Source organism: Salvelinus fontinalis, chromosome 4, assembly GCF_029448725.1.
Source record: "Salvelinus fontinalis isolate EN_2023a chromosome 4, ASM2944872v1, whole genome shotgun sequence".
Classification (NCBI taxonomy): Eukaryota; Metazoa; Chordata; class Actinopteri; order Salmoniformes; family Salmonidae; genus Salvelinus; species Salvelinus fontinalis.
Window position 1 is genome coordinate 70,857,426 of NC_074668.1, and position 25,400 is coordinate 70,882,825.

The following is a 25,400-nucleotide window of genomic DNA, read 5'->3' on the forward strand; positions in this document are numbered from 1 at the left end:
CAGGAGAAGACCCAGATGCAGACAGTTTCGAAGTAACAAAAGTTTATTACAAAAAAGGGGGGCAGGCAAACGACAGGTCAAGGGCAGGCAGAGGTCAGGAGTCCAGAGCAGAGTCCGAAAGGAATAGAATGTCAGGCAGGCTCAGGGCAGGCAGAGGTCAGTATTCCAGGGTGGTGTGACAAAAGTTACAGAACGACAGGCAGGCTCAGGGTCAGGGCAGGCAGAATGGTTAAAAACCGGGAAAGCTAGAAAACAGGAACTAGATACAGAAAGGAACACAGGAAAAAACACTGGTAGGCTTGACAGAACAAAACGAACTGGCAACAGACAAACAGAGAACACAGGTATAAATACACTGGGTATAATGAGGAAGATGGGCGACACCTGGAGGGGGGTGGAGACAAGCACAAACACTGGTGAAACAGATCAGGGTGTGACAGGATGCCTGTATCTTTGTAGTGACTGGGTGTATTGATACACCATCCAAAGTGTAATTAATAACTTCACGATGCTCAAGGGGTTTTCAATGTATTTTTTGGTAGGGACCCATCTACAGTACCCTTTAGGTGCCCTTATTTGCGAGGAATTGGAAAACCTCCCTGGTCTTTGTGATTGAATCTGTCTTTGAAATTCACTGCTAGTCTTAGGGACCTTACAGTATGTGTGGGGTACAGAGAAGCGGTAGTCATTCAAAAATCATGTTAAACACTATTACTGCACACAGAGTCCATGCAACTTATTATGTGACTTGTTAAGCATATTTTTAATCCTGAACTTATTTAGGTTTGCCTTGACAAAGGAGTTGAATACTGATTGACTCAAGACATTTCAGCTTTTCATTTTTTATTCATTTGTAAACATTTCTAAAAAACGTAATTCCACTTTGACATTATGGCAGATTGTGTGTAGGCTAGTGACACAAAATCAAAATGTAATCAATTTTATATTCAGAGTGTAACACAACAAAATGTGGAAAAAGTTGAGGGGTGTGAATACTTTCTGAAAGCACTGTATGTACATATAGGTAGGGGTAAAGTGACTAGGCAACAGAATATATAATAAGCAATAGCAGCAGCGTATGTGTTGAGTCAAAAGATTAAGCACAAAGGGGGTCAATGCAGATAGTCTGGGTGGCTATTTGGTTACCTATTTAGCAGTCTTATGGCTTGGGGTTAGAAGCTGTTCGGAGTCCTGTTGGTTCCATGAGGTAGCAGAGAGAACAGTTTATGACTTGGGTGGCTGGAGTCTTTGACAAGTTTAGGGCCTTCCTCTAACACCGCCTGGTATAGAGGTCCTGGATGGCAGGGAGCTCGGCCCGAGTGTACAAGGCCGTACGCACTACCCTCTGTCATAGGCGTGGGGTGCGGAGGGTGTTGCAGCACCCCCTAAAAAATCTGGAATATTTTTTTAAATTAATAAAACAAAATGTGCACTGGGCCTTTACTAGTCCTTTATTAGCAGAATGATATAGCCGTCTGTAGCGCGTCTGTAGCACGTCTGTAGCACATCTGTAGCGTGTCCTTAACGGTCTGTAACTGTCTGTAATGCGTCTGTAGCGCGTCTGTAACGCATCTGTAATACTTCTGCAGCGCATCTGTAACACGCCTGTAACGCGTTAGCAGCGCCTCCGCAGCGCGTCCATAACACGTCTGTAACAAGCATGTAACGTGTCAGCAGCGCGTCTGTAGCGCGTCTGTAACGCGGGCATATAATCGCCTGTAGCGCTAAATTGCAGCACCCCCACCCCCATCTTCCCACGGCTATGCCCTCAGATCTTTTTGCCCAGGAGGGAGGATAATGAAAGTTCACAGAAGTAACAAGTCATGGTAGACCTACCATAAGTGAATGAAGTTGGTAAAGGAATTACCCAAAAAATCAGTAATTACTGCAACTGAATTGGCTACTATGGGAAATCATAATTGTCACAAACCACAGTTGGGTCACCTGCTACTGTCCTCCCTTCTACTGGCATACTGTTATGTCCAGCTCATAACTGTTATCCTTGTCTTTCTGTTGTCTGGAGGTCAAACCAAGAGTGTTATAACTGTATGAGTCTGTACAACCTCCCTTTTCTCTCTCCCTCTCCAGTTATTGTCACATCTCCCAGCTTTTACTGACACCTACCCATGAGTCCCCTCTCTTTCCACTTACTTTAATCACCAGTCTCACCCACTGTGCACCCACCTGTTTCTGACAGGTGTATAAAATCGAACACACGGCCATGCAATCTCCATAGACAAACATTGGCAGTCAAATGGCTTACTGAAATGCTCAGTGACTTTCAACGTTGCACCGTCATAGGATGCCACCTTTCCAACAAGTCAGTTCGTGAAATTTCTTCCCTGCTAGAGCTGTACCGGTCCACTGTAAATGCTGTGATTCATCACTCCAGAGAATGCGTTTCCACTGCTCCAGAGTCCAATGGCGTCTAGGAGCAACAACGGCTCACCTGCGAAGTGGTAGGCCAGACAAGCTAACAGAACAGGAACCCTGAGTGCTGAAGTGCGTAGCGCGTAAAAATCGTCTGTCCTCGGTTGCAACACCCACTACCGAGTTTCAAACTGCTTCTGGAAGAAAAGTCAGCACAATAACTGTTTATCGGGAGCTTCATGAAATGGGTTTCCATGGCCGAGCAGCCGCACACAACCTTAAGATCACCATGCGCAATGCCAAGCGTCGGGTGGAATAGTGTAAAGCTCGCTGCCATTGGACTCTGGAGCAGTGGAACGCGTTCTCTGGAGTGATGAATCAAGCTTTACCATCTGGCAGTCTGACGGATGAATCTGGGTTTGGCGAATGCCAGGAGAACGCTACCTGCCCCAATGCATAGTGCCAACTGTAACGTTTGGTGGAGGAGGAATAATGGTCTGGAGTTGTTTTTCATGGTTCGGTCTAGGCCACTTACTTCCAGTGGAGGGAAATCTTAACGCTACAGCATATGACATTCTAGACGATTCTGTGCGTCCAACTTTCCTGTTCCTGTTTCAGCATGACAATGCTCCCAGTGCACAAAGCAAGGTCCATACAGAAATGGTTTGTCGAGATCGGTGTGGAAGAACTTAACTGGCCTGCACAGAGCCCTGACCATAACCCCATCGAACACCTCTGGGATGAATTGGAATGCCGACTGTGAGCCAGGCCTAATCGGCCAACATCAGTGCCCGACCTCACTAATGTTCTTGTGGCTGAATAGAAGCAATTCCCAGCACAATGTTCCAACATCTAGTGGAAAGCCTTCCCAGAAGAGTGGAGGCTGTTATAGCAGCAAAGGGGGACCAACTCCATATTAATACCCATGATTTTCGAATGAGATGTTCGATGAGCAGGTGTCCACATACTTTTGGTCATGTAGTACAGTACAGTACAGTATAGTGGAGAAAAGAAGAGTAGAGTACAGTATATTCTACTGTATTCTACTGTACTGAACTATACTTTCCTCTCTACTGCACTGTACTGAACTCTATCCGTGATAATTCTGTGGACCAGACCAAGTTTAATTAATACTACTCTTTTGTACACAGATAGCCAGCCTAGTTGCTTAAAATGCTCGACCTCCAGATGAATATGAGGGGGAGTTTAAGTACTATTCTTACAAACTTGTTTTGACTTGTATGCTGGTGCAGGCATAATCTAAGTGACGACTAGCGCACTTGCCGGAGTCGTTTCCATTCAATAGGTGACAGATTTTAATGCGACTTTTCTAAAATCCGCATAAAAACAATATGCTAATTTTGTCACGTTCCTGACCTGTTTTCTGTTATTTTTGTATGTGTTTAGTTGGTCAGGGCGTGAGTTGGGGTGGGCATTCTATGTTTTGTGTTTCTATGTTTAGATCATTGGAAATTAGCCTTATATGGTTCTCAATCAGAGACAGGTGTTTGACGTTTCCTCTGATTGAGAATCATATATAGGTAGGCTGTTCACACTGTTTGTTTGTGGGTGGTTGTCTTCCGTGTCTGTGTATGTGCACCACACGGGACTGTTTCGTTTTGTCGTTCGTGTATGTAGTCTGTTCCTGTTCGTGAGTTCTTCGTGTATATGTGAGTTCCATGTTCAGGTCTGTCTACGTCGTTTTGTTATTTTGGTAATCCTTTCCAGTGTTTTTCGTGTTTCGTGTTTTCTTTAATAAATTTCGTTATGTCAAACTTTCATGCTGCGCTTTGGTCCAATCCAATCTCTTCGGACGAAGAGGAGGAGGACAATCGTTACAGAACCACCCACCAACCATGGATCAAGCAGCGTGAGACAAACCAGCAGCAGTGGCCAAAGAACCAGAACTCGTGGACTTGGGAGGAAATATTGGACTGAAAGGGACCCTGGGCTCAACCAGGAGAATATCGCCGCCCCAAAGCTGAGCTGGAGGCATTGAAAGCAGAGAGGCGGCGATATGAGGAGGCAGCACGGAAACAAGGCTGGAAGCCCGTAAGTCAAACCCAAAAATTTCTTGGGGGAGCTCTCGGGTAGTTTAGTTGGGTCAGTCGGGAGACGTGAGCCAACTCCTCCTGCTTACCGTAAGGAGCCGGTGAGGGCGGATTTGGAGGTGAGTGACGCAGAGACAGTAAAGGAGTTAATGGAGAAATTGGAGGAGAGAGTTATGAGGGATGTACTGGTTTGGTGCTAGAGGCACGGCATCCGTCCGAATGAATGTGTTGGTGAGTTAATGTCACCGGGAACAGCTCTCCATACTCGTCCTGAGGTGCGTGCTAGCCGTCTGGTTAAGACAGTGCCTACAGCACGCACAAAGCCTCCTGTGCGTCTCCAGAGCCTTGTTCCTCCTCCACGCACTCTCCCTGTGGTGCGTGTATCCAGCCCAGTGCCTCCAGTTCCGGCACCACGCATCAAGCCTCATGTGTGTCTCCAGAGCCCTGTACGCACTGATCTTTCTCCCCGCACTCGTCCTGAGGTGCGTGCCCTCAGCCCGGTACCACCAGTCCCGGTATCACGCATCAGTCCTATAGTGCGCCTTGAGAACTCAGTGTGCCCTGTTTTTGCTCCCCGCACTAGCCTTGAGGTGCGTGTCTCCAGTCCGGTACCACCCGTTCCGGCACCACGCACCAAGCCTCATGTGCGTCTCCAGAGCCCTGTACGCACAGTTCCTTCTCCCCGTACTCGCCCTGATGTGCGTGCCCTCAGCCCGGTACCACCAGTGCCGGTACCACGCACCAGGCCTATAGTACGCCTTGAGAGTCCAGTGTGCCCTGTTGCTACTCCCCGCACTAGCCTGAAGGTGCGTGTATCCAGCCCAGTGCCTCCAGTTCCGGCACCACGCACCAGGCCTACATTGCGTCTCAGCCGGCCAGAGTCTGCCGTCTGCCCAACGGCGCCTGAACTGACCACCATCCCAACGGCGCTTGAACTGCCAGTCTGCCCAAATTTGCCTGAACTGCCTGTCTGCCCAACGCCGTCTGAACTGTCCGTCTGCCAAGCGCCGCATGAACTGCCCGTCTGTACTGAGCTTTCAAAGCCGCCCGTCTGTACTGAGCCTGCAAAGCCGCCCGTCTGCCATGAGCCTTCAGAGCCGTCCGCCAGACAGGAGCCTTCAGAGCCGTCCGCCAGACAGGAGCCGCTAGAGCCTTCCGCCAGACAGGAACAGCCAGAGCCTTCCGCCAGACAGGAGCAGCCAGAGCCTTCCGCCAGACAGGAGCAGCCAGAGCCTTCCGCCAGACAGGAGCAGCCAGAGCCTTCCGCCAGATAGGAGCAGCCAGATCCTTCCGCCAGACAGGATCAGCCAGAGCCTTCCGCCAGACAGGATCAGCCAGAGCCTTCCGCCAGACAGGATCAGCCAGAGCCTGCCGCCAGACAGGATCAGCCAGAGCCTGCCGCCAGACAGGATCAGCCAGACAGGATCAGCCAGAGCCGTCAGCGAGCCATGACCAGCCAGAGCCGTTAGCGTGCCATGACCAGCCAGAGCCGTCATCCAGCCATGACCAGCCAGAGCCGTCATCCAGCCATGACCAGCCAGAGCCGTCATCCAGCCAGGATCCGCCAGAGCCGTCATCCAGCCAGGATCCGCCAGAGCCAGCCAGCCATGACCAGCCAGAGCCGTCATCCAGCCAGGATCCGCCAGAGCCAGCCAGCCAGGATCCGCCAGAGCCAGCCAGCCAGGATCCGCTAGAGCCAGCCAGCCAGGATCCGCCAGAGCCAGCCAGTCAGGATCCGCCAGAGCCAGCCAGCCAGGATCCGCCACTCATTCTGGTGTTGCCCCTCATTCTGGTGTTGCCCCTCATTCTGGTGTTGCCCCTCATTCTGGTGTTGCCCCTCATTCTGGTGTTGCCCCTCATTCTGGTGTTGCCCCTCATTCCGGTGCTGCCCCTCATTCCGGTGCTGCTCCTTAGTCCGGTGCTGCCCCTTAGTCCGGTGCTGCCCCTTAGTCCAGTTGGGTTAATTTGGAGGGTGGTCATTGGGAGGAGGCTAAAAAAGCAGGGATTTATTATGGTGGGATGGGGACCACGCCCAGAGCCTGAGCCGCCACCGTGGACAGATGCCCACCCAGACCCTCCCCTAGACTTTTGGTGGTGCGTCCGGAGTTCGCACCTTGAAGGGGGGGTTCTGTCACGTTCCTGACCTGTTTTCTGTTATATTTGTATGTGTTTAGTTGGTCAGGGCGTAAGTTGGGGTGGGCATTCTATGTTTTGTGTTTCTATGTTTAGATCATTAGAAATTAGCCTTATGTAATGGATGTGAAATGGCTAGCTAGTTAGCGGGTACGCGCTAGTAGCATTTCAATCAGTTACGTCACTTGCTCTGAGACTTTAAGTAGGGTTGCCCCTTGCTCTGCAAGGGCCGCGGCTTTTGTGGAGCGATGGGTAACGACCGTGCTTCGTGGGCAACCGTTGTTGATGTGTGCAGAGGGTCCCTGGTTCGCGCCCGTGTCGGGGCGAGGGGACGGTTTAAAGTTATACTGTTACACTTATATGGTTCTCAATCAGAGACAGGTGTTTGACGTTTCCTCTGATTGAGAATCATATATAGGTAGGCTGTTCACACTGTTTGTTTGTGGGTTGTTGTCTTCCGTGTCTGTGTATGTGCACCACACGGGACTGTTTCGTTTTGTCGTTCGTGTATGTAGTCTGTTCCTGTTCGTGAGTTCTTCGTGTATTTATGTAAATTCCATGTTCAGGTCTGTCTACGTTGTTTTGTTATTTTGGTAATCCTTTCCAGTGTTTTTCGTGTTTCGTGTTTTTTTAATAAATTTCGTTATGTCAAACTTTCATGCTGCGCTATGGTCCAATCCCTACTCCTCCTCTTCGGACGAGGAGGAGGACAATCGTTACAAATTTCCCCATCAGAGTTGTTTCCATCAAATTGACTTGTTGCGGATAAAAGTATGTGCGTAAACACGTAGTGCACATAAAAATAAATTAAAATTGGTTTCCATGGCATTTTCAACTCTCGGCCTAATTTGTCACTAAAAATGTGCCTTATGTATAGCGAATCTGCCCGATCTGGTATTGGCACATGCGTTCTAGCCAACAGCTCGCAGATACAGTGCGGGTATAGCCTACATGATGAGATTATTATGGACAAAGGTGCAATATAATTTTTATTTGTCAAACGCCAGCCAAGCATTGATCATCATGTCACCAGAATAAGACCCTCGATATTTAGCATTGAAAGGAGCATCAAGCTGTGAAATTCATTATCATTTATTTAATCTGTAGTTTAATAAACTGAATGCTTTCCAGAGTCGTAGTGGGAGGACCACACAACATATCATCGTGTGACTCCCAGTTTAGTTCGATATGATGGTTATTATATCAATATTTGTGCATATAAGCGTTTCCAGTGACATTTCACGCATAAAAAAAAATTCGACACAAAAAGATCCCACGGTGTCTAGCATATTTGGTTTTGTCAACATTTGAAAGTTTACCGACAAATTAGCTGTTTCCATCAGGCCTGTCATTACATTTTGTTATCCGACATGTACTTTACTCGCATAACATTGTTGGATGGAAAACTGGATTTTGAGGATGCTGGAATTATATTTTGGACGAACCTGCGTATGCCAACAGGATACTTTTGAAGTTGCCTAATCAGATTAAAACATTGTGACTGGTTGTGTTGGTTATACGTGTTAAAAGTTAAACGACACATTTTTAGGCTATATTAAGGGGTTAGGTTATAGGTGTGTGAGGAAATCGCCCGGATTGGAGAGGAGGATGAGCGCGTGTTAAACTTTCCTGAATAACTGGGCCTGCCGGGAGCATGTGGCCAAATTACCATACGATTTGGGTGAACGACGATCCGCGACAGACAGCGCATCTCAGGATCAGAAGTAAAAATACAGCAAGACGGACCTGCTACAGTGCCTTTCTAGTCCTTTTAAACTGTCGAGAGTTGACCTACAACTGATCCAAATGGAATGAAACATTCAATTCACAGGGCTTTTGCGCCTTATTCAAATTATATTTTTCACTGCAGCCTAGATCAGAATTTTTTACTCACTTGAAAACAATAATCCAATTATTCATTACATTGTGATGTTTTAGACTAGTTTATGATAATTGTGTTGTCCCTAAACAAGATCAGTAGCAGAGTTTATTGAGCTGCATGTCTCATGTCTACTGTTCTTTCATGCTCAATGATGCACCTGGCCTCTCCGCTGCCTATCAATTATTCCTATTTGTGCTTGTGGATTCACATTGAAAATGTATGCAGCTTTGAATGTGTTGTATGTTTGCTAGTTAGCCTATTGCAGATCTGGACAAACGATCCACCTACCACTATTGTCAATATGACTGGTGGATAGAGGGCAGGATAGGCAGACTGGTCGACTATTTTTGACCTTTGGTATAGTAAAAAATAGCATGTGGTAAAGCATAGTGCATCAGGGAAGTACCAAAACACCTTGATATAGGGGAGGCTCTTGCAAGCAGATGAGGAAATGTGGCTACGATGGAAGAAATTATATAGAAAAACCTGCAAAAGAGCAAATATAAACCAGGGAAAGAAACCACTACCTTCCCCTGTGCCCAATAAAAAAAACACAACCCTCCCAAAGCAAAATACATTTTGGGGGGGTAAATGTTTCTGTGGAAATTGTTAAAAGTAGTACTTGTGCATAGAATTGTATGGTTTGTTAAACTTTGAAATCAATGGTTTTTATTTGGCATACATTTTAAAGTTACCGTGGAGTTGCCCATCATCCACCCCCATCCTTGTTGCCTTCCTCACCTCTATCCATCTCTCTCTCCCATTCTCACTCCTTTTCTTCCCTCTCTCTGTATTGTGATTTTTCTCTCTTGCTTCCTCTCTCCCTCTTTCAGTCTCTCCCTCTCTCTTTCAGTTCCCTCCCTCATCCCTCCCTCCCGCTCTCTCTCTCTCCCTCCCTCCCACTCTCTGTCCCTCCCTCCCGCTCTCTCTCCCTCCAAGCCCCCCCCCCCCCACCCCCCCTCTCTCTCTCAGGCAGAGTGTGTGTGTGTAAGCTAGGAGCTCCCTGCCATGTTGTCCATTCACCATGGCTCAGTATGAATGCCCAGCAGGGGTATTTTGGAGTGGACCCCACCCCCCCCTGAGCCCAGACTCTACTGCACATGCTCAGATGGATATCGCATAGCCCCCATATTCGCCATCCGTACTAGACAGGCATAACATCTCTGAGTGATGATAACTCTGTATGTGTGTGTGCGTGCGTGCGTGCGTGCGTGCGTGCATGCGTGTGTGCGTTTCTGTGTCTGTTAAGGACAGTCTCCTCTAGTGTAGTCTGTTTCAGTGCTGTAATATGTTGCGGTTGTGGTCTGTCTCTCTTCACAGGGTGGTTGATGTGATTACTGTAGCTGGAGGTGGTAGTGTGGGTCATTGTGTGTATGTGGGGTAATGGCTTCCACACAGAAGGGTCCAGTAAAACCTCTGGCAGGGAGCAGGGAAATGGCAGCAAACAGTTTAATGACTTAATAAGACCTAATTAGTGTAAATGGAGGAGAAGAGAGCAGAGCAGTGGAGGTGAGCTAGGGTGACTGAGTGTGCCTTGGCTACAGCAGCCAGACATACAGCAGGCAGCTCTCGTTTATTAGCTGATGAAAAGTAGGCCAACTCCTCTGATGTGTTTGTTCATCCCAGGGACACCTCTGGATAACAGAACAGCACACTGCTGCTTTCAGGTGCTCTCGTGCTATCTCTTTCACACTCGCACGCGCACACACACACACACACACACACACACACACACACACACACACACACACACACACACAAACAGGGACAATGGAGCTTTGTGTGTATAAGTGTGTGTGTGTTTGTTGTGTGTGTGTCAGATGTATGCCAGGGCGTGGTGTGTGTAGTGTGTAGTGGAGGCTTTGAGAGCATTACCCTGCTCTGAGACAGGGGTGGTGGAGGGTCAGCCCTCATTTAATCAAGGAAATAATTCCATCTCCCATTAAGTTAATTAATACAAGGCCTCGCTCAAAACAGAACCAGAGGGAAACCCACCCGGGGGAACAATGGATACAGTGCATTCAGAAAGTATTCAGACCCCTTGACTTTTTTCACATTTTGTGGTGTTACAGCCTTATTCTAAACTGGATTAAATAGTTTTAATACACATCAATCTACACACAATACCCCATAATGACAAAGCAGGTTTTTAGAAATGTTAGCAAATTTATTACAAATAAAACACTTAAATATCACATTTACATAAATATTCAGACCTTTTACTCAGTACTTTGTTGAAGCACCTTTGGCAGCGATTACAGCCTCGAGTCTTCTTGAGTATGACGCTACAAGCTTGGCACATTTGTATTCGGGTAGTTTCTCCCATTCTTCTCTGCAGATCCTCTCAAGCTTTGTCAGGTTGGATGAGGAGTGTCGCTGCACAGCTATTTTCAGGTATCTCCAGAGATGTTCGATCAGGTTCAAGTCTGGGCTCTGGCTGGGCCACTCAAGGACATTCGGAGACTTGTCCTGAATCACATCTTGGCTGTGTGCTTAGGGACGTTGTCCTGTTGGAAGGTGAACCTTCGCCCCAGTCTGAAGTCCTGAGCACTTTGGAGCAGGTTTTTATCAAGGATCTCTCTGTATTTTGCTTTGTTCATCTTTCCGTTGATCCTGACTAGTCTCCCAGTCCCTGCCGCTGAAAAACATCCCCACAGCACGATGCTGCCACCACCATGCTTCACGGTACGGATGGTGCCAGGTTTCCTCCACGCATTCAGGCCAAAGAGTTCAATCTTGGTATCATCAGACCTGAGAATCTTGTTTCTCATGGTCAGAGTCCTTTAGGTGCCTTTTGGCAAACTCCATGCGGGCTGTCATGTGCCTTTTACTGAGGAGTGGCTTCCGTCTTGCCAATCTACCATAAAGGCCTGATTGGTGGAGATGAGATGGTTGTCCTCCTGGAAGGTTCTCCCATCTCCACAGAGGAACTCTGGAGCTCTGTCAGAGTGACTCCAATCATGTTGTAGAAACATCTCAAGGATAATCAATGGAAACAGTAAGCACCAGATCTGAATTTTGAGTTTTAGTTATGTAAATAAAGTATTTCTGTAATTCTTTTTTTTAATAAATTAGCAAACATTTCTAAAAACCTGTTTTCGACTTTGTCATTATGGGGTATTGTGTGTAGATTCACGGGGAACATTTTTTATTTAATACATTTTAGAATAAGGCTGTAACGTAACAAAATGTGGAAAAGGGGAAGGGGTCTGAATACTTTTAATCCTTGTTATTTGTTGCTTGCAATATGCTGTGTTTTTGGCAGAGGTGTTGACTCGAGTCACATGACTAAATATGATGACTTGCAACTCGACTTTGACTTTAACACCAATGATTCGTGACTTGACTTGGACTTGAGCCTTGTGACTCTACCTGACTTGATACCCTCCCCAAGGCCAAATATTAAAAATGATGCTATTAAAAAAGTTTGGGGCATCAACTCTTCATTTAACGGATTACAGTTTGAATCGGACAGCAGCCAATCAAATTGTGCCAGTTGAGAAAAAGTTGTGTGTGGCAGTGCAGAGGAACGTCGGCGGGTGAATTCAGATGGAGCCCTTGGAAAGATGATACCCAAAATTATTATTTTCGGATATAAAGACGACGTGGTATCAACAAAAAACGGATTGCAACTTGCAAAACATGCGGGAAGTAAATGACAGACGGAGGCGCAACAACTTCCAACTTTGTTCGACATTTGAAGCTGCACAAAGAACGGTAAGTCGTGGCTAATATAGCTGACAGCTATATATGTTATTACTTTACTGGTGTATCATGTAGGCTAAGGTAAAGTTAAATCAATGAGCCTCCACACAGTCAGTCAGTGCGGAAATGTGATCATTGCACCCAAAATTGACTGGCTAGGCAGTTGGTAGCCCAAATCCTGCCTGATGTTACTGATGTTCCTAAAGCCATTGACATATGTTAGCCTACTGTAACCACACACACAGTGTGTGGGTGTGTGTGTGTTAAGGTTTGAGCGATTGCGTACAAGCCTACATCGCCCGATTGCGCCCCATAGCGATCCTCGATAGTTGATCGCTATTGGGGGGGGGGTCTTTCTTATGGCTACCCATGTATTTCCATGGAAATATAAAGTTTATTTGGAAAGTAAGTAAGTAGATTTTTAAAAGCATTCATGATTTGCGTAAATGTAATATACCAACTATTACTCTTGTTAAAAATATGAAATGGTATTTCATTTGGTGAAGAGCACATTATGACTTGTTTAGGACTCGAAACTCCAAGTTGAGACTTGACTTGATACTTGACGGTCTTGTCTTGAGACTTGACTCGGACTTGCCTGTCTTGACTCGGACTTGCCTGTCTTGACTTGACTTGGGACTTGAGTGCTAAGACTTGAGACTTACTTGTGACTTGTTAAACAATGACTTTGTCCCACCTCTGGTTTTTGGACTTTTCGGTCTGGGAATAGTCTCTCACTTCAAAATGTATGATTGTTGGTTGTTGTTTGTCCAACACTTTTCTGGACATATTACAACTCCGTAAACCTGACAGTACACAGGTTGATCAATAGGATGTGAAGTTCACCTATGCCGCTGTAAACGGGGTATGCATACAGCCAAAGATGAACACAGGAATGTACAAACTACAGGGAAGAACCTTTAAGCATTCTAAAGATATGCAGTTGTGTTGCATGTTGTCTAGCAATTTGACATTTCCTGGTTTCGCCCCTTCATTCCTTCTCTCCCTCCTCCATCTCTCATGCTAACCTGTCTCCCCATGCACACTAATCTCAGACCACTCATGTCAGTCAGGATTTGGAGTCTAACTCTCTCCCTCCCCCCTTCTCTCCCCCTTTCCCCCTCCAGAGAAGCCTGTAACGGTGGAGCTAAGCTGTGGGGCGGGGCCTGTCCTCGTGGTGCTGGAGACAGGACAGCCCCTGCTGCTGGACTGTCACCTGGGGGCCACGTCCCTGGACACGCCCCTCAACGTCACCTGGCTGCAGGATGGGCTCCCCGTGCTGGAAGGGGAGGGGAACTCCCTCAGGACGCTTGCCAACGGATCACTACTGGTGCTGCCCACCTCTATGGATGGTCGGACACCTCAAGGGGTGGAGGGGGGCTACAGCTGTGTGAGCGCCGGCCCCTTTGGAGCCCTGACCAGCCGCACCATTGCCGTTCACCTGGCCAGTGAGTATTACTATTTCTCAGACAGGGCGGGGCTATGCCCGCTCACCTCCACCAGGGTCAGACTCACATGGAATGGCATGATGGTCTGGTGTCCCAACATTGGAGCACAGCCATATTCCTCAGGGGGATTTCCATACTTGGTCCTCTGTCTCAGGCAAGAGTTTGATCGTGTGGCTGGTCGGCCACACCGGTGGTATCCTGGGAACAGGTAGGCTCCACACTGGTGGTGTCCTGGGAACAGGTAGGCTCCACACCGGTGGTGTCCTGGGAACAGGTAGGCCCCACACTGGTGGTGTCCTGGGAACAGGTAGGCCCCACACCCGTGGGTTGAGGACAGAGAGGGGGAAAGGGGGAGAGCGAGAGAGAGGTGAAGAGAGAGATAGATAGAAGGTAGCAAGAGATCCGGTTTATCCCCTCTCCCCTTCCTCTCCTCTCTCCTCCCTCTCCCCTCCCCTCTCCTCTCCCCTTCCTCTCTCCTCTCCCCTTCCTCTCTCCTCTCCCCTCCCTCTCTCATCTCCCGTCACACTCTCCTCGGATAGAGCTGCTTTCATTATCCTCTGTAAAAGTGGCAGTCTTTATTCAGTCATTAGCTTTGTGTAGAATGGGACTGTATCCTCTATGGAGGTTCCTCCTTTTGTCAGCTGTCACATGCCTATTTATGAGGATGCCTTGTTTGGGGGGAATGAGGGGACAATGAGGGAGGGAGGTGAGGACTGAGAGGGAGGGGGGGAGGGAAGTGACTGAGGAATTTGAGAGGGATGAAGGGAGGGAGGGAGGAAGGTGGCTGAGGACTTTGGGAGGGAGGGAGGTGGCTGAGGAGTTAGGATTGGTGAAAAGAGAAGGAAGTAGGAAGGTAGGGGAGGATACGTTGGGGAGGAAGGGAAGGTGGGAGATTTGGGTGGGAGGTGACTGAGGAGTTTGGGATGGTGAAGGCAGAGGCTGTTCTGGGAGAGAGACTAATAAGTGTGCCCTTCAGAAGGTGTCTGTGGAGGGAGCTGGTAAATGTAATGTGCTGTAGACTGCTACTGCTGTGAGATGGATGGGCTGCTGGAGACAAGCAGGGCCAGGGGCCTGTATGAAATGGGCCTCAACGAGCACACTGACATTGAGCAGAGAGAGCAGAGGCCCATGTCTGTCTGTCTTTCTGTCTGTCTCATGTCTTTACCAGAACACCACATGAGATAAATGTGTGACAGTCCTTCGTCTTTAATACTCTAAACATGTTTCATGTGCATGGCTGTTCTGAATGCTCCCTTCATGTGGCTTCGTCCAAAAAGCGAGGGAGTCCGTTAAAGAGAGAGAGGGTGGGGGGGGGGGGGGGTAAATCGCGGTAGAGGAGGAGGGGAGGAGAGGAGTTGGTGGACATGCCGACAGACAGAGAACAGGGAAGCCATGTGTTGTGGTCGGAGAGTACAAGGGGAGGGGAAGAAAGTTGCAATCTGATCGCTGAGGGGCCAAAGAATGGGGCAGAGACAGAAAGAGGGAGAGAGAGGGGGAATAGAGAGGACAGGAGAGAGAAAGACAGGGGAGGCACAGAGAGAACAGGAACAGACAGAGGAGGGAGAGACTAAAGATAAATGTGCTATGGATTGAACTCATGTAGAGCACAAGACATGCTAACAGATTTAGTTGATACAGTAATCTATTTCATCTGGTCCATTCACTCAGTAAGTTAACCATTAGCCCAGTTGGCCACAACAGTTACAAGTGCTAGCTTACTTTACAGTATTGGATGACCTGTTATCTATCTAGCTGCTCTGTGGAGCGCTGCTCTGTGTGCTCATTGAGAAACTTTGCTCCATTTGTGTGTGTGTGTGTGTGTGTGTGTGTGTGTGTGTGTGTGTGTGTGTGTGTGTGTGTGTGTGTGTGTGTGTGTGTGTGTGTGTGTGTGTGTGTGTGTGTGTGTGTGTGTGTGTGTGTGTGTGTGTGTGTGTGTGTGTGTGTGTGTGTGTGTGTGTGTGTGTGTGTGTGTACAACATCTAGTTTTTGCAATGACAGGTGCTGAGCTTATTTGTGCTGTTAGTCAGCTAATAATATGTGGCTTTCTGAAGAACCTTGCCATGTGAGAATCTGCTCAGAAGTAGTTGTGATAGATTTATGTTTGGTCGCGAGGAAGGATTAGCCCTTACATGTATCATGAAGCATGGCTAATGCGTCACATTTTCTAATCAGTTCAACATTTATTTTTAATGTATGTCTTGGGCTTTTACAGTCCAATGGAGAAATTAGGGACAACTTCAGGATGTAAGGATGTGACTTCTTCCTCAAGTGCTTTATGTGGCTTTATGTCTAGTCTGTCACAGCGGAATATAACCCCACCCACTTTGCCAAAGCACAGGCCCCACACCACTAGAGGGATATCTTCAACCACCAACTTACCATCCTGAGACAAGGCCGAGTATAGCCCACACAGATCTCCGCCACGGCACAACCCAAGGGGGGCCAACCCAGACAGGAAGATCACGTCAGTGACTCAACCCACTCAACCCCCTCCTAGGGACGGCATGGAAGAGCACCAGTAAGCCAGTGACTCAGCCCCTGTAATAGGGTTAGAGGCAGAGAATCCCAGTGGAGGGGAACTGGCCAGGCAGAGACAGCAAGGGCGGTTCGTTGCTCCAGAGCCTTTCCGTTCACCTTCACATTCCTGTGCCAGACTACACTCAATCATATGACCTACTGAAGAGTTGAGTCTTCAGTAAAGACTTAAAGTCTGCGTTTCTCACATGGGTAGGCAGACCATTCCATAAAAATGGAGCTCTATAGGAGAAAGCCCTGCCTCCAGCTGTTTGCTTAGAAATTCTAGGGACAATTAGGAGGCCTGCGTCTTGTGACTGTAGCGTACATGTAGGTATGTACGGCAGGACCAAATCGTAAAGATAGGTAGGAGCAAGCCCATGTAATGCTTTGTAGGTTAGCAGTAAAACCTTGAAATCAGCCCTTGCCTTAACAGGAAGCCAGTGTAGGGAGGCTAGCACTGGAGTAATATGATCAAATTTTTTGGTTCTAGTCAGGATTCTAGCAGCCGTATTTAGCACGAACTGAAGTTTATTTAGTGCTTTATCCGGGTAGCCGGAAAGTAGAGCATTGCAGTGGTCTAACCTAGAAGTAACAGTTTTTTAGGACTGCAGGCTGGACAGAACAACTTGCAACCCTGGAGCTGATTGATGAGGTAGTCAGAGCTCTTGTGTTCCCCCATAATGCCCCAACTCAGTCTGGCCTGAGGTCAGGGGCCCCCTCAGCCCGATAAGACTCAGCTCCAAGACTCACTGCTGCCCCCTGCTGTTAACTACAGTTATCACGTGTGGGCTGCAGACTAGCTGACTGCATCTCTCTCTTTTTCTCTTTCTCTCTCTTTCTCTCTTTCCCCCTCTCTCTTGCTGTCTCTCTCTATCTCCCTCACCTTTCTCCCTCACTCCCAGCGCTGTCTCGTTTCCATCAGGACCCAGAGACCCAGGTGGTGCCCCTTGGGGGTGCTTCCCGCTTTGAGTGCCAGATAGACGGAGTGCCCACACCAAGGATAACCTGGGAGAAGGACCAGGAACCCATCCCCAGCCAGCCTAGGTGAGACGCGCACACACACACACACATTCTCACACACACGCACATTCTCACAACACACACACACACACACACACACACACACACACACACACACACACACACACACACACACACACACACACACACACACACACACACACACACACACACAAATGGTGATGCACTCCAGTAGAGCCTGGCAGTAAGTGATTGTCTGTTCGACTTGGTCCCAATGCTGTCCCCTGAGAGAGCTCCAGCCGGAAAGCAGAGACTGGATCTGTTCTAAGGTCCATGCTGCCACTGATCATGTGAGGGCTGTGCTCCCTCCACCATTCTACTTCATTGCATAATGGCAGTCAGGGAATAACCTGAGAATTTGGTAGGAAGTTAAATGAAATGAGTACATGTTGGTCTTTTCCAGTAGTGCAGAGTTCAGAGATAAGGGATGGACACAGGTCTGTTGGTTTCCTCTCTGTCTGTCAGCCAGAGGCTGAAGGTCAGGGCCACAAAGTGCAGCCTGGTCACTTTCTCTCTTCTGTTTGTTCTACTCCCAAATACCCTCCTGCATCTCCCTTTCACATGGCTACAGGCTGAGGCCAGTCCAGTGCCTGGGAACTGATGTGCTTAGAATCGAATTGGGTAGAAAGATGTACATAATCTGCTGCACATGACTCCGCTCCCTCCCTACTCCTCCCTGTCCTTTCCTCTCTCCTCGCTCTAGCTCCCTTCTCCTCCCTGTCCTTTCCTCTCTCCTCGCTCTAGCTCCCTTCTCCTCCCTGTCCTTTCCTCTCTGCTCGCTCTAGCTCCCTTCTCCTCCCTGTCCTTTCCTCTCTCCTCGCTCTAGCTCCCTTCTCCTCCCTGTCCTTTCCTCTCTCCTCGCTCTAGCTCCCTTCTCCTCCCTGTCCTTTCCTCTCTCCTCGCTCTAGCTCCCTTCTCCTCCCTGTCCTTTCCTCTCTCCTCGCTCTAGCTCCCTTCGTCTCCCTCATGGGAGAGATTTGGCCCTTTTTAAATTAAGTTACACTTTTTTCCACCTGCTCTGTCCTCAGCAATCATAGAAAGACTGGCAGCTGTTTGTTAGTCATTTAGATGCATATCGCACACACTCGGCATGTGTGTACGCGCGTGTGCACACACACTTATGCGGTATACAGTATACAGTGAATTACTGTTCGTGGCTTGCCTCGGAGTGATCATGTGCTGAGTTGACGGCCTGTATATGTTTGCCCTTCAAAGGCCATGGCCCACATATGGCTGTTCACATGATTACTTGTGTAAATGTGTGTCTCATGTTGAATGGCCAGGAAAGTGTAGCTTTTCTTCATTACCATGGTTAAACTAATATTGTTATAACGTTCAGGGACCTTTGCTGCTGACCACCCTTGACCACACAGAGTGGACAAGGGCATCAGAGGAGCGTGTGCTAACAGCACTCTGTGCATTGACATCCAGGGCTGAACAGCGGAGAATCATGTAGCGTTACTTATAGAAACCCCCAATTTAATGCCGTCTCGTCTGCCAGAAAACTCAAATGCACACCGAGCAGTGGCTACACACACACACACACACACACACACACACACACACACACACACACACACACACACACACACACACACACACACACACACACACACACACACACACACACACTCACACACTCACACACACACTCTCACTAGTCACCAGAAACGGTCCCACTCTCATGCTCATTTACCCAAGCACTTAACGCTATTGACGTTTCTGCCTCAGCTCTGCTGTTGGCTATACATTTGTGCCTGCCTGACATTATTAGAGGCATCTGGCTCAAAAACAGTCTATCCCTGTGTGACCCGTAGCCCAATGCTGAACCAAGCTGTACAGTGCTGTGATGTTGTTGTGCTGACACAAAGTGGTACAAATGGGCAGCAGTAGAGATGAGACCCTGACCAGATACCAGTGTTGTGTACAGTCTCTCTGTTGCACAGATGAGCTCTCTGCCTGTCAGGGCATTACTAGTCCATCATCATAGAGTTAAATGGCTGTGGAATAGGAGTTGAATCGTGGAAAGCCCAGGCCTCAGGCTTGGGGGAACCATCCAGGTTTGTGTGTGTGTGTGTGTGTGGGTGTGTGGAACCTGACCTGTCTTCCATGGCAGCAGAGGGGGGAGGAGGTAGGGAGGAGGAAGAGGAGCTGGTGGGTGAAAGAGAGATAAATATTGACAAGAGTCGGCACAACCAGCAGCCATGGCTGCTTCTAAATGCTGTTTTGCAATGCGCAATCTCTCTGACCTAGATTGAGAGCTTATTGTTCTCTTCTATCTATCAGTAAAGATTTCTAAATATTTCTTTATTTCTAGTCTCTTCTTTTTCTCCCCTGTTTACGTATTCTTTGTCATTAGGATGTATTTAGTGTCATTTCTTTCTTTTTCCTTTCTTTTGTCTACTTGTATTTTCTATTCCATATTTTTGGACGGCGTTATGCTAAATAGCTGTTAGATATAAGGATAGTGTAGCCTAATGGCCGTCACTGGAGACCTACTCCTGTAGTTCTGTATGGTGGTAATGAGCGTGTACACAGTTGGAGATTACCGGTGAGTTATTATATCTCGCTAAGCACTAGTTCTCGCTCTCTCCCCCTTCCACACACTCTCTCTCCTTCCCACCCTCTCTCGCTCCTCCCCACCCTCTCTCCCTTTCCCTCCATCCCTCTGTCTCCAGGTTCATCTCTCTCCCTAACGGTGTGCTCCAGATCTTGGGGGCGGTTAAGGAGGATGGGGGTGTGTACCGCTGTGTGGCCTCCAACTCTGCCCGGAAACGCTTCAGCCAGGATGCCATCCTCACTGTCACTACAGGTATGGTGTGCTCTCTCTCTGATGACGTCTGTAGGCAAGTGATCCCTTTGGATGTGCTTTACCTCTCTGTCTGGGTGTGCTCTTTAAATAGCCTATTTACTGGTTGTCTTCCTGCTTATATGTATTTCCTGGAACTCTGCTGGAATGAGAGAGGTAAAGAGACAGAGATGGCTCCAGACCTATGGCCTCATGTCTGATATCAGCAGGCTGTATACAGTATACAGAGCCTCGCTCTGCTCTCCACACCCACGTCTCTTCCCTTCTGACAAAAGGTGAATTACTGATGGAGATCAATCCTGACCTTCCATTGGTTCCGTCAAACTTTAGTGTCTGTGGAAGGTCTATGTCTAGATCTGCTTCTATGTGAGCGTTAGCGCGCACACAGAAAGAGAGACAGAGAGAGACAGTCTGAGCATCAGAAACATATCTGAGTCTTAATACCTATTGGCCCTATTGAGCTTGTTGCCTGGACACAAGACTGAACTGTGTGGGAATGTCTGCACCCTGTGGAACAGCTAGGGAAACAGAGATGAATCACCTCTGCACCCTGCAGCATGTCCACACACACACACACACACTATAAGGGCACAGGGCTAGACCCAGATGCAGACACGGGAGGCAGATGGTTCGAGTCTCTGATATTTATTATAATCCAAGGGGCAGGCAAGAGAATAGTCGTGGACAGGAAAAATATCATAACAAGGTCAGAGACCAGGAGGTACAGAGTGGCAGGCAGGCTCGAGGTCAGGGCAGGCAGTATGGTCAGGCAGGCAGTATGGTCAGGTAGGCTGGTTCAGAGTCAAGGCAAGGGTCAAAACCGGGAGGACTAGCAAAAGAGATAAGAAAAAAAGCAGGCACACTGAAAGCCACACTGGTTGGTTTGACAAGACAAGCTGGCAACAGACAAACAGGGAACACCGGAATAAATACCCAGGGACAAATGGGGAAAATGGGTGACACCTGGATGTGGGTGGAGACAATCACAAAGACAGGTGAAACAGATCAGGGCATGACACGCACGTTCACAAATAGACATTGCATTATGTTGATGACTCAATACTCCTTGACACACTTACTGTATGCCTTCTCTCTCTCCCACACGGATGTGTACACAAACACCACACACTTTCACACGCGCACACACATTTTCACAAACAACACATATTTCACACACGCACGCAGAAATGCCCACCCACACACACACACCACTCTCACAGTCACACAGACAGCCTGAGCAGGTGAAGAAATTACAGCATTCCAGACTTTTTCACACCTCCCAATATCCAACAGACTGTGTGAAGTGATGCTAGCTTACAGTAGGAGGTATTTGGTGTGACACAAAGCCCTGCTGCCTTAGAAACCTGAAGGTCAGAGAAGAAAGCACTCCCAGACTGTTTGAGGCATTTCGTAAAACGCATGTCAAATCTAATGCCATTACATCTCTAGCCTTCACTTTGGAAGAGGTTTATGAATGGAATACCTGAACACCAATGTCATCTTCCTGACAGAATAATGCTGAGCACATCAACTACACTTATTCAATTGTACATTATGCACATTATTATAAACGCAACATGCAACCATTTCAACGGTTTTACTGAGTTACAGTTCATATCAGGAAATCAGTCAATTGAAAGAAATGTATTAGGCTCTAATCTATGGGTTTTACATGACTGGGCAGCCACCTACTGGGGAGCCAGGCCCAGCCGATCAGAATGAGTTTGTCCCCACAAAAGGGCTTTATTACAGCCAGAAATACTCCTCAGCACCCACCCACCCCTCATCAGATGATCATGCAGATGAAGAAGCCGGATATGGAGGTCCTGGGCTTGCGTGGTTACGTGTGGTTTGCGGTTGTGAGGCCGGACATTCTTGCAGTCAGCATGCCAATTGCACGCTCCCTCAAAAAATCTGTGGCATTGAGTTGTGTGACAAAACTCCACATTTTAAAGTGGCCTTTTATTGTCTACAGCACAAGGTGCACCTGTGGAATGATCATGCTGTTTATCTTGGCAAATGAGAAATGTTCACTAACAGGGATGTAAACAAATTTGTGCACTAAATTTGAGAGAAATAAGCTATTTGTGCGTATAGAAAATATCAGGTATTTTCAGATCATGAAACATGGGACGAACGCTTTGCATTTATATTTTTGTTCAGTGTACTTTCTCTCTCTCATCCACGCATACACATACATGTGCGCATGTGAAGCACACACACACGTACACACACTCTGAGCACAGAACTTACACAAAACCCTATCAAGGCACATCCTGCATTCCTGGGAGAACTCGACTGGCCCATTTAAAACCTTAAGCCCTCATGCACAACCAAGTAGTGCTGTATGTATGCTCAATGATTAATTTATAATGTGCTTACAGTATCCCAGGAACCCTGCTGGAGCTCATTATCATAATGTAGGCTCTGAGCAGAGAGACAGGCAGAGCAGGCCCCGGCCCAGGCAGTGTGATGGGCCTCCCTTCCTACCATAATTACCCCTAGAGCCACTCACACAGAGCCACTAAAAATAAGGGCCTCATCTGCTCTGCTAATGCACTCTTCTACTCCTCCAAGAAAATGATGGAGATTTATTTAGTCATATAGTTTGGCAGAATTACACCACCATGCTCTCAGAGTAAGGCCCTCACTGCCTCTCCTCCATTATCTGACTCCCCTCTCCCTCAGATGCCCTCTATCTCTCTCTCTCTGTCAATCCGTCTATAATAAGTGACTCCAAAGAGGTTTAGCATACATACTATAGAGCCTTCTGCTCCTCTCTTAAGCCCATTGGGGTAGCTAGCTAGCCTGGTTGTGCAGCATTCTTTCTGGTTTAACCAGGCTAGTAGCTAGCTCTGTCTCCTCCACTCCTCTACCTGACAGAGCTGCTAACTGTCCTAAACAGTGTTGCCAACGATTTTTCAGTGAGAATCTCTATTGGGTCTTTGATTTGTCGCTAGAAGTCGCTAGATGACATTTTGCATTGCCGCGACTACATCACAGCACCAATTGGCCTTGCTGCGGCACAGCTGCGGTCCCCGACGTCGTGTTTTTGGCCCCTCTCCTGCCGCAAACCCTCTTCCCTTGTGCTTCTCTGCCTGTGTGTGCACCATTGCTGTGATTTCTGTTACACAGACAGCTTCTCCCATTCTCGTTTGTGGCAGAATTGTGTGGGAAAAGTCACTAAATGCTATCAAAGCCGTAGAAACTCTCAGTAGCAAAAACTCCTCAAAGGCAGCCTGAAAAGTTGCTGAATTTGTCGCTAAACTCTTTTACCAATATGAGTCACTGGCGGTGTCTGAAAACTTGATAAATATAGCGACAAAGTCACTAAATTGGTAACACTGATCCTAACTAACCGAGAGGGCCAAGCTTTAATCACTGTGGGCCCAATGGGAAACTAGACTGGTGTCAGGTGATCTTTCCTCCTCTATTGAGAGCTGCTGCGATGTCATAGTGATGGACAGGACAGGACAGGACTGGTGGTGCTTTCAAGACAACTGGGAACTCGAGGAAACATGGTCAAATCATGACATCAGTGATCTTCAGGTTGGAAAGTCCGAGTTCTAGAAAAATGCTAGAGTTTCTAGCTTGGAATTCCGAGTTGGATGACCATTCCCAGTTGTCTTGAGTTCCGTGTTCAGAGTTGTTACACTGAATCCTGACAAGGGCCCCAGCATTGTCTTACATCAGATAGCACCACAACCCTGCCTAAACTGAGTTCATTGGTAGGTCATTTGTGACATGCCGCGTTAGAATGATGGTGTCTGATATAAGACATTGAGGGTTAGAGTTGGTTGTAAGGCAGCTGTTGATTCCTGTGTCTGTGTTGTGTCTGTGATGTGTCTGTGTGCCCAGGTCCTGGCCCTGCCCAAAGTGAGGTAGTGATTGTGGCACCTCCTCAGAATGCCACAGTGGTGCAGGGGCGTCCAGCAGTGATGGAGTGCATGGCCCAGGGAGGGCACCCCAAACCCCTGGTGTCCTGGAGCAGACAGGGTAAGACTCTCTCTCAATCCCTCCGGAGTGGTGCAGCGGTCTAAGGCATTGCATCTCAGTGCAAGAGGCATCACTACAGTCCCTGGTTCAAATCCAGGCTGTATCACATACGGCCCTGATTGGGAGTCCCTTAGGGTGGTGCAGAATTGGCCCAGGTTTGGCTGGGGTAGGCCGTCATTGTAAATAAGAATTTGTTCTTAACTGACTTTGGTACTAAGCTCCTGTGTTATTCCTGTAATATCATCTTCATTGTGTTTCATATTTCTACCTTTGCTGACAAAACTCCCGTCATCACAGAGGTCTTACAGTGCCACCTAGTGGCTGGATATGCTCATTATGCTTTTCTTTGATTGACGTTCAACTGCTGAACTGAGCTGCCTTGAAATGGCAGTGCCTAGTGTTGTGTGCATAAAACTACTGTTTTAATTGCTTTAGTTTGGTCTTTTCAGATATTTTTTTCTCTGAAATCGCTTGTCTCTTCTCTGTTCCTTTCTGCTCTTTCTCCTGGACACAGATGGGAAGCCCATCGCCACCGACGTGGTTGTCCTGGAAACCAACCTGGTGATCCCCAACACACGGCGTTACCATGCAGGGGTCTACGTCTGCCGTGCCAACAAACCAAAGACCCGCGAGTTTGTCATCGCTGCGGCTGAACTGCATGTGCCAGGTAAGAGGAAGAATATGTGAGTGTGAGAATGTGGTATAGATTGCATGTTTGGCTTCGATCTTAGATCTCTGATTTGTATTTTTGGCTTTGATCTTAGTTCTCTGGTCCTCTAGTAAATTGTAATGTATATGCTGCTGTGAAGGATTTTTTTCCTAAGAAGGATGTTTCTCTATTCGCATTCTCCCAGCCCCACCAGTGATCCTCCAGCCCCCAGAGACGGTTTCTCTCTCTCGGGGAAACACAGCCAGGTTTGTGTGTAACAGCTCTGGGGAGCCTCCCCCGGCACTGCACTGGCTGAAGAATGGCAAGCCGGTCAAGTCTAACGGGCGGGTGAAGACCCAGAGCCCTGGGGTGCTGCTCATCAACCAGCTGGGCCTGGACGACGCAGGGTACTACCAGTGCATCGCTGACAACGCTCTGGGGACGGCCTGCGCCACAGCCAAGCTGTCTGTCATTGTGAGAGAGGGTCTACCCAGCCCGCCACACCAGCTCTCTGCCACGCCCCACTCCAGCACCACCGCCCTTCTCACCTGGGAACGGCCTGAACACAACAGGGACCAGATTATAGGCTTCTCTGTGCACTACCAGCCCACTTCAGGTGTGTGTGTGTGTGTGTGTGTGTGTGTGTGTGTGTGTGTGTGTGTGTGTGTGTGTGTGTGTGTGTGTGTGTGTGTGTGTGTGTGTGTGTGTGTGTGTGTGTGTGTGTGTGTCTGTGTTTGTGTCTGTGTGTGTTGGACCTGTACGTACGACATCTATGCACAAGGATGCTAACTAGTTTCAA

At 48.1% G+C, this 25,400-nt stretch overlaps 1 protein-coding gene across 2 annotated transcripts in view; it reads left to right on the forward strand.

The window, feature by feature from the left end:
- LOC129854307 (immunoglobulin superfamily DCC subclass member 4-like) overlaps positions 1-25,400 on the forward strand; it is a 59,412-nt gene that overhangs the window by 15,760 nt on the left and 18,252 nt on the right. For both annotated transcript variants that reach the window (XM_055921202.1, XM_055921203.1), the window contains exons 2-7: positions 13,269-13,589; positions 17,009-17,150; positions 19,826-19,959; positions 23,815-23,952; positions 24,467-24,619; positions 24,807-25,217. In XM_055921202.1, coding sequence (XP_055777177.1) covers positions 13,269-13,589; positions 17,009-17,150; positions 19,826-19,959; positions 23,815-23,952; positions 24,467-24,619; positions 24,807-25,217 — 1,299 coding nt within the window. The remainder of the gene's footprint in view (positions 1-13,268; positions 13,590-17,008; positions 17,151-19,825; positions 19,960-23,814; positions 23,953-24,466; positions 24,620-24,806; positions 25,218-25,400) is intronic.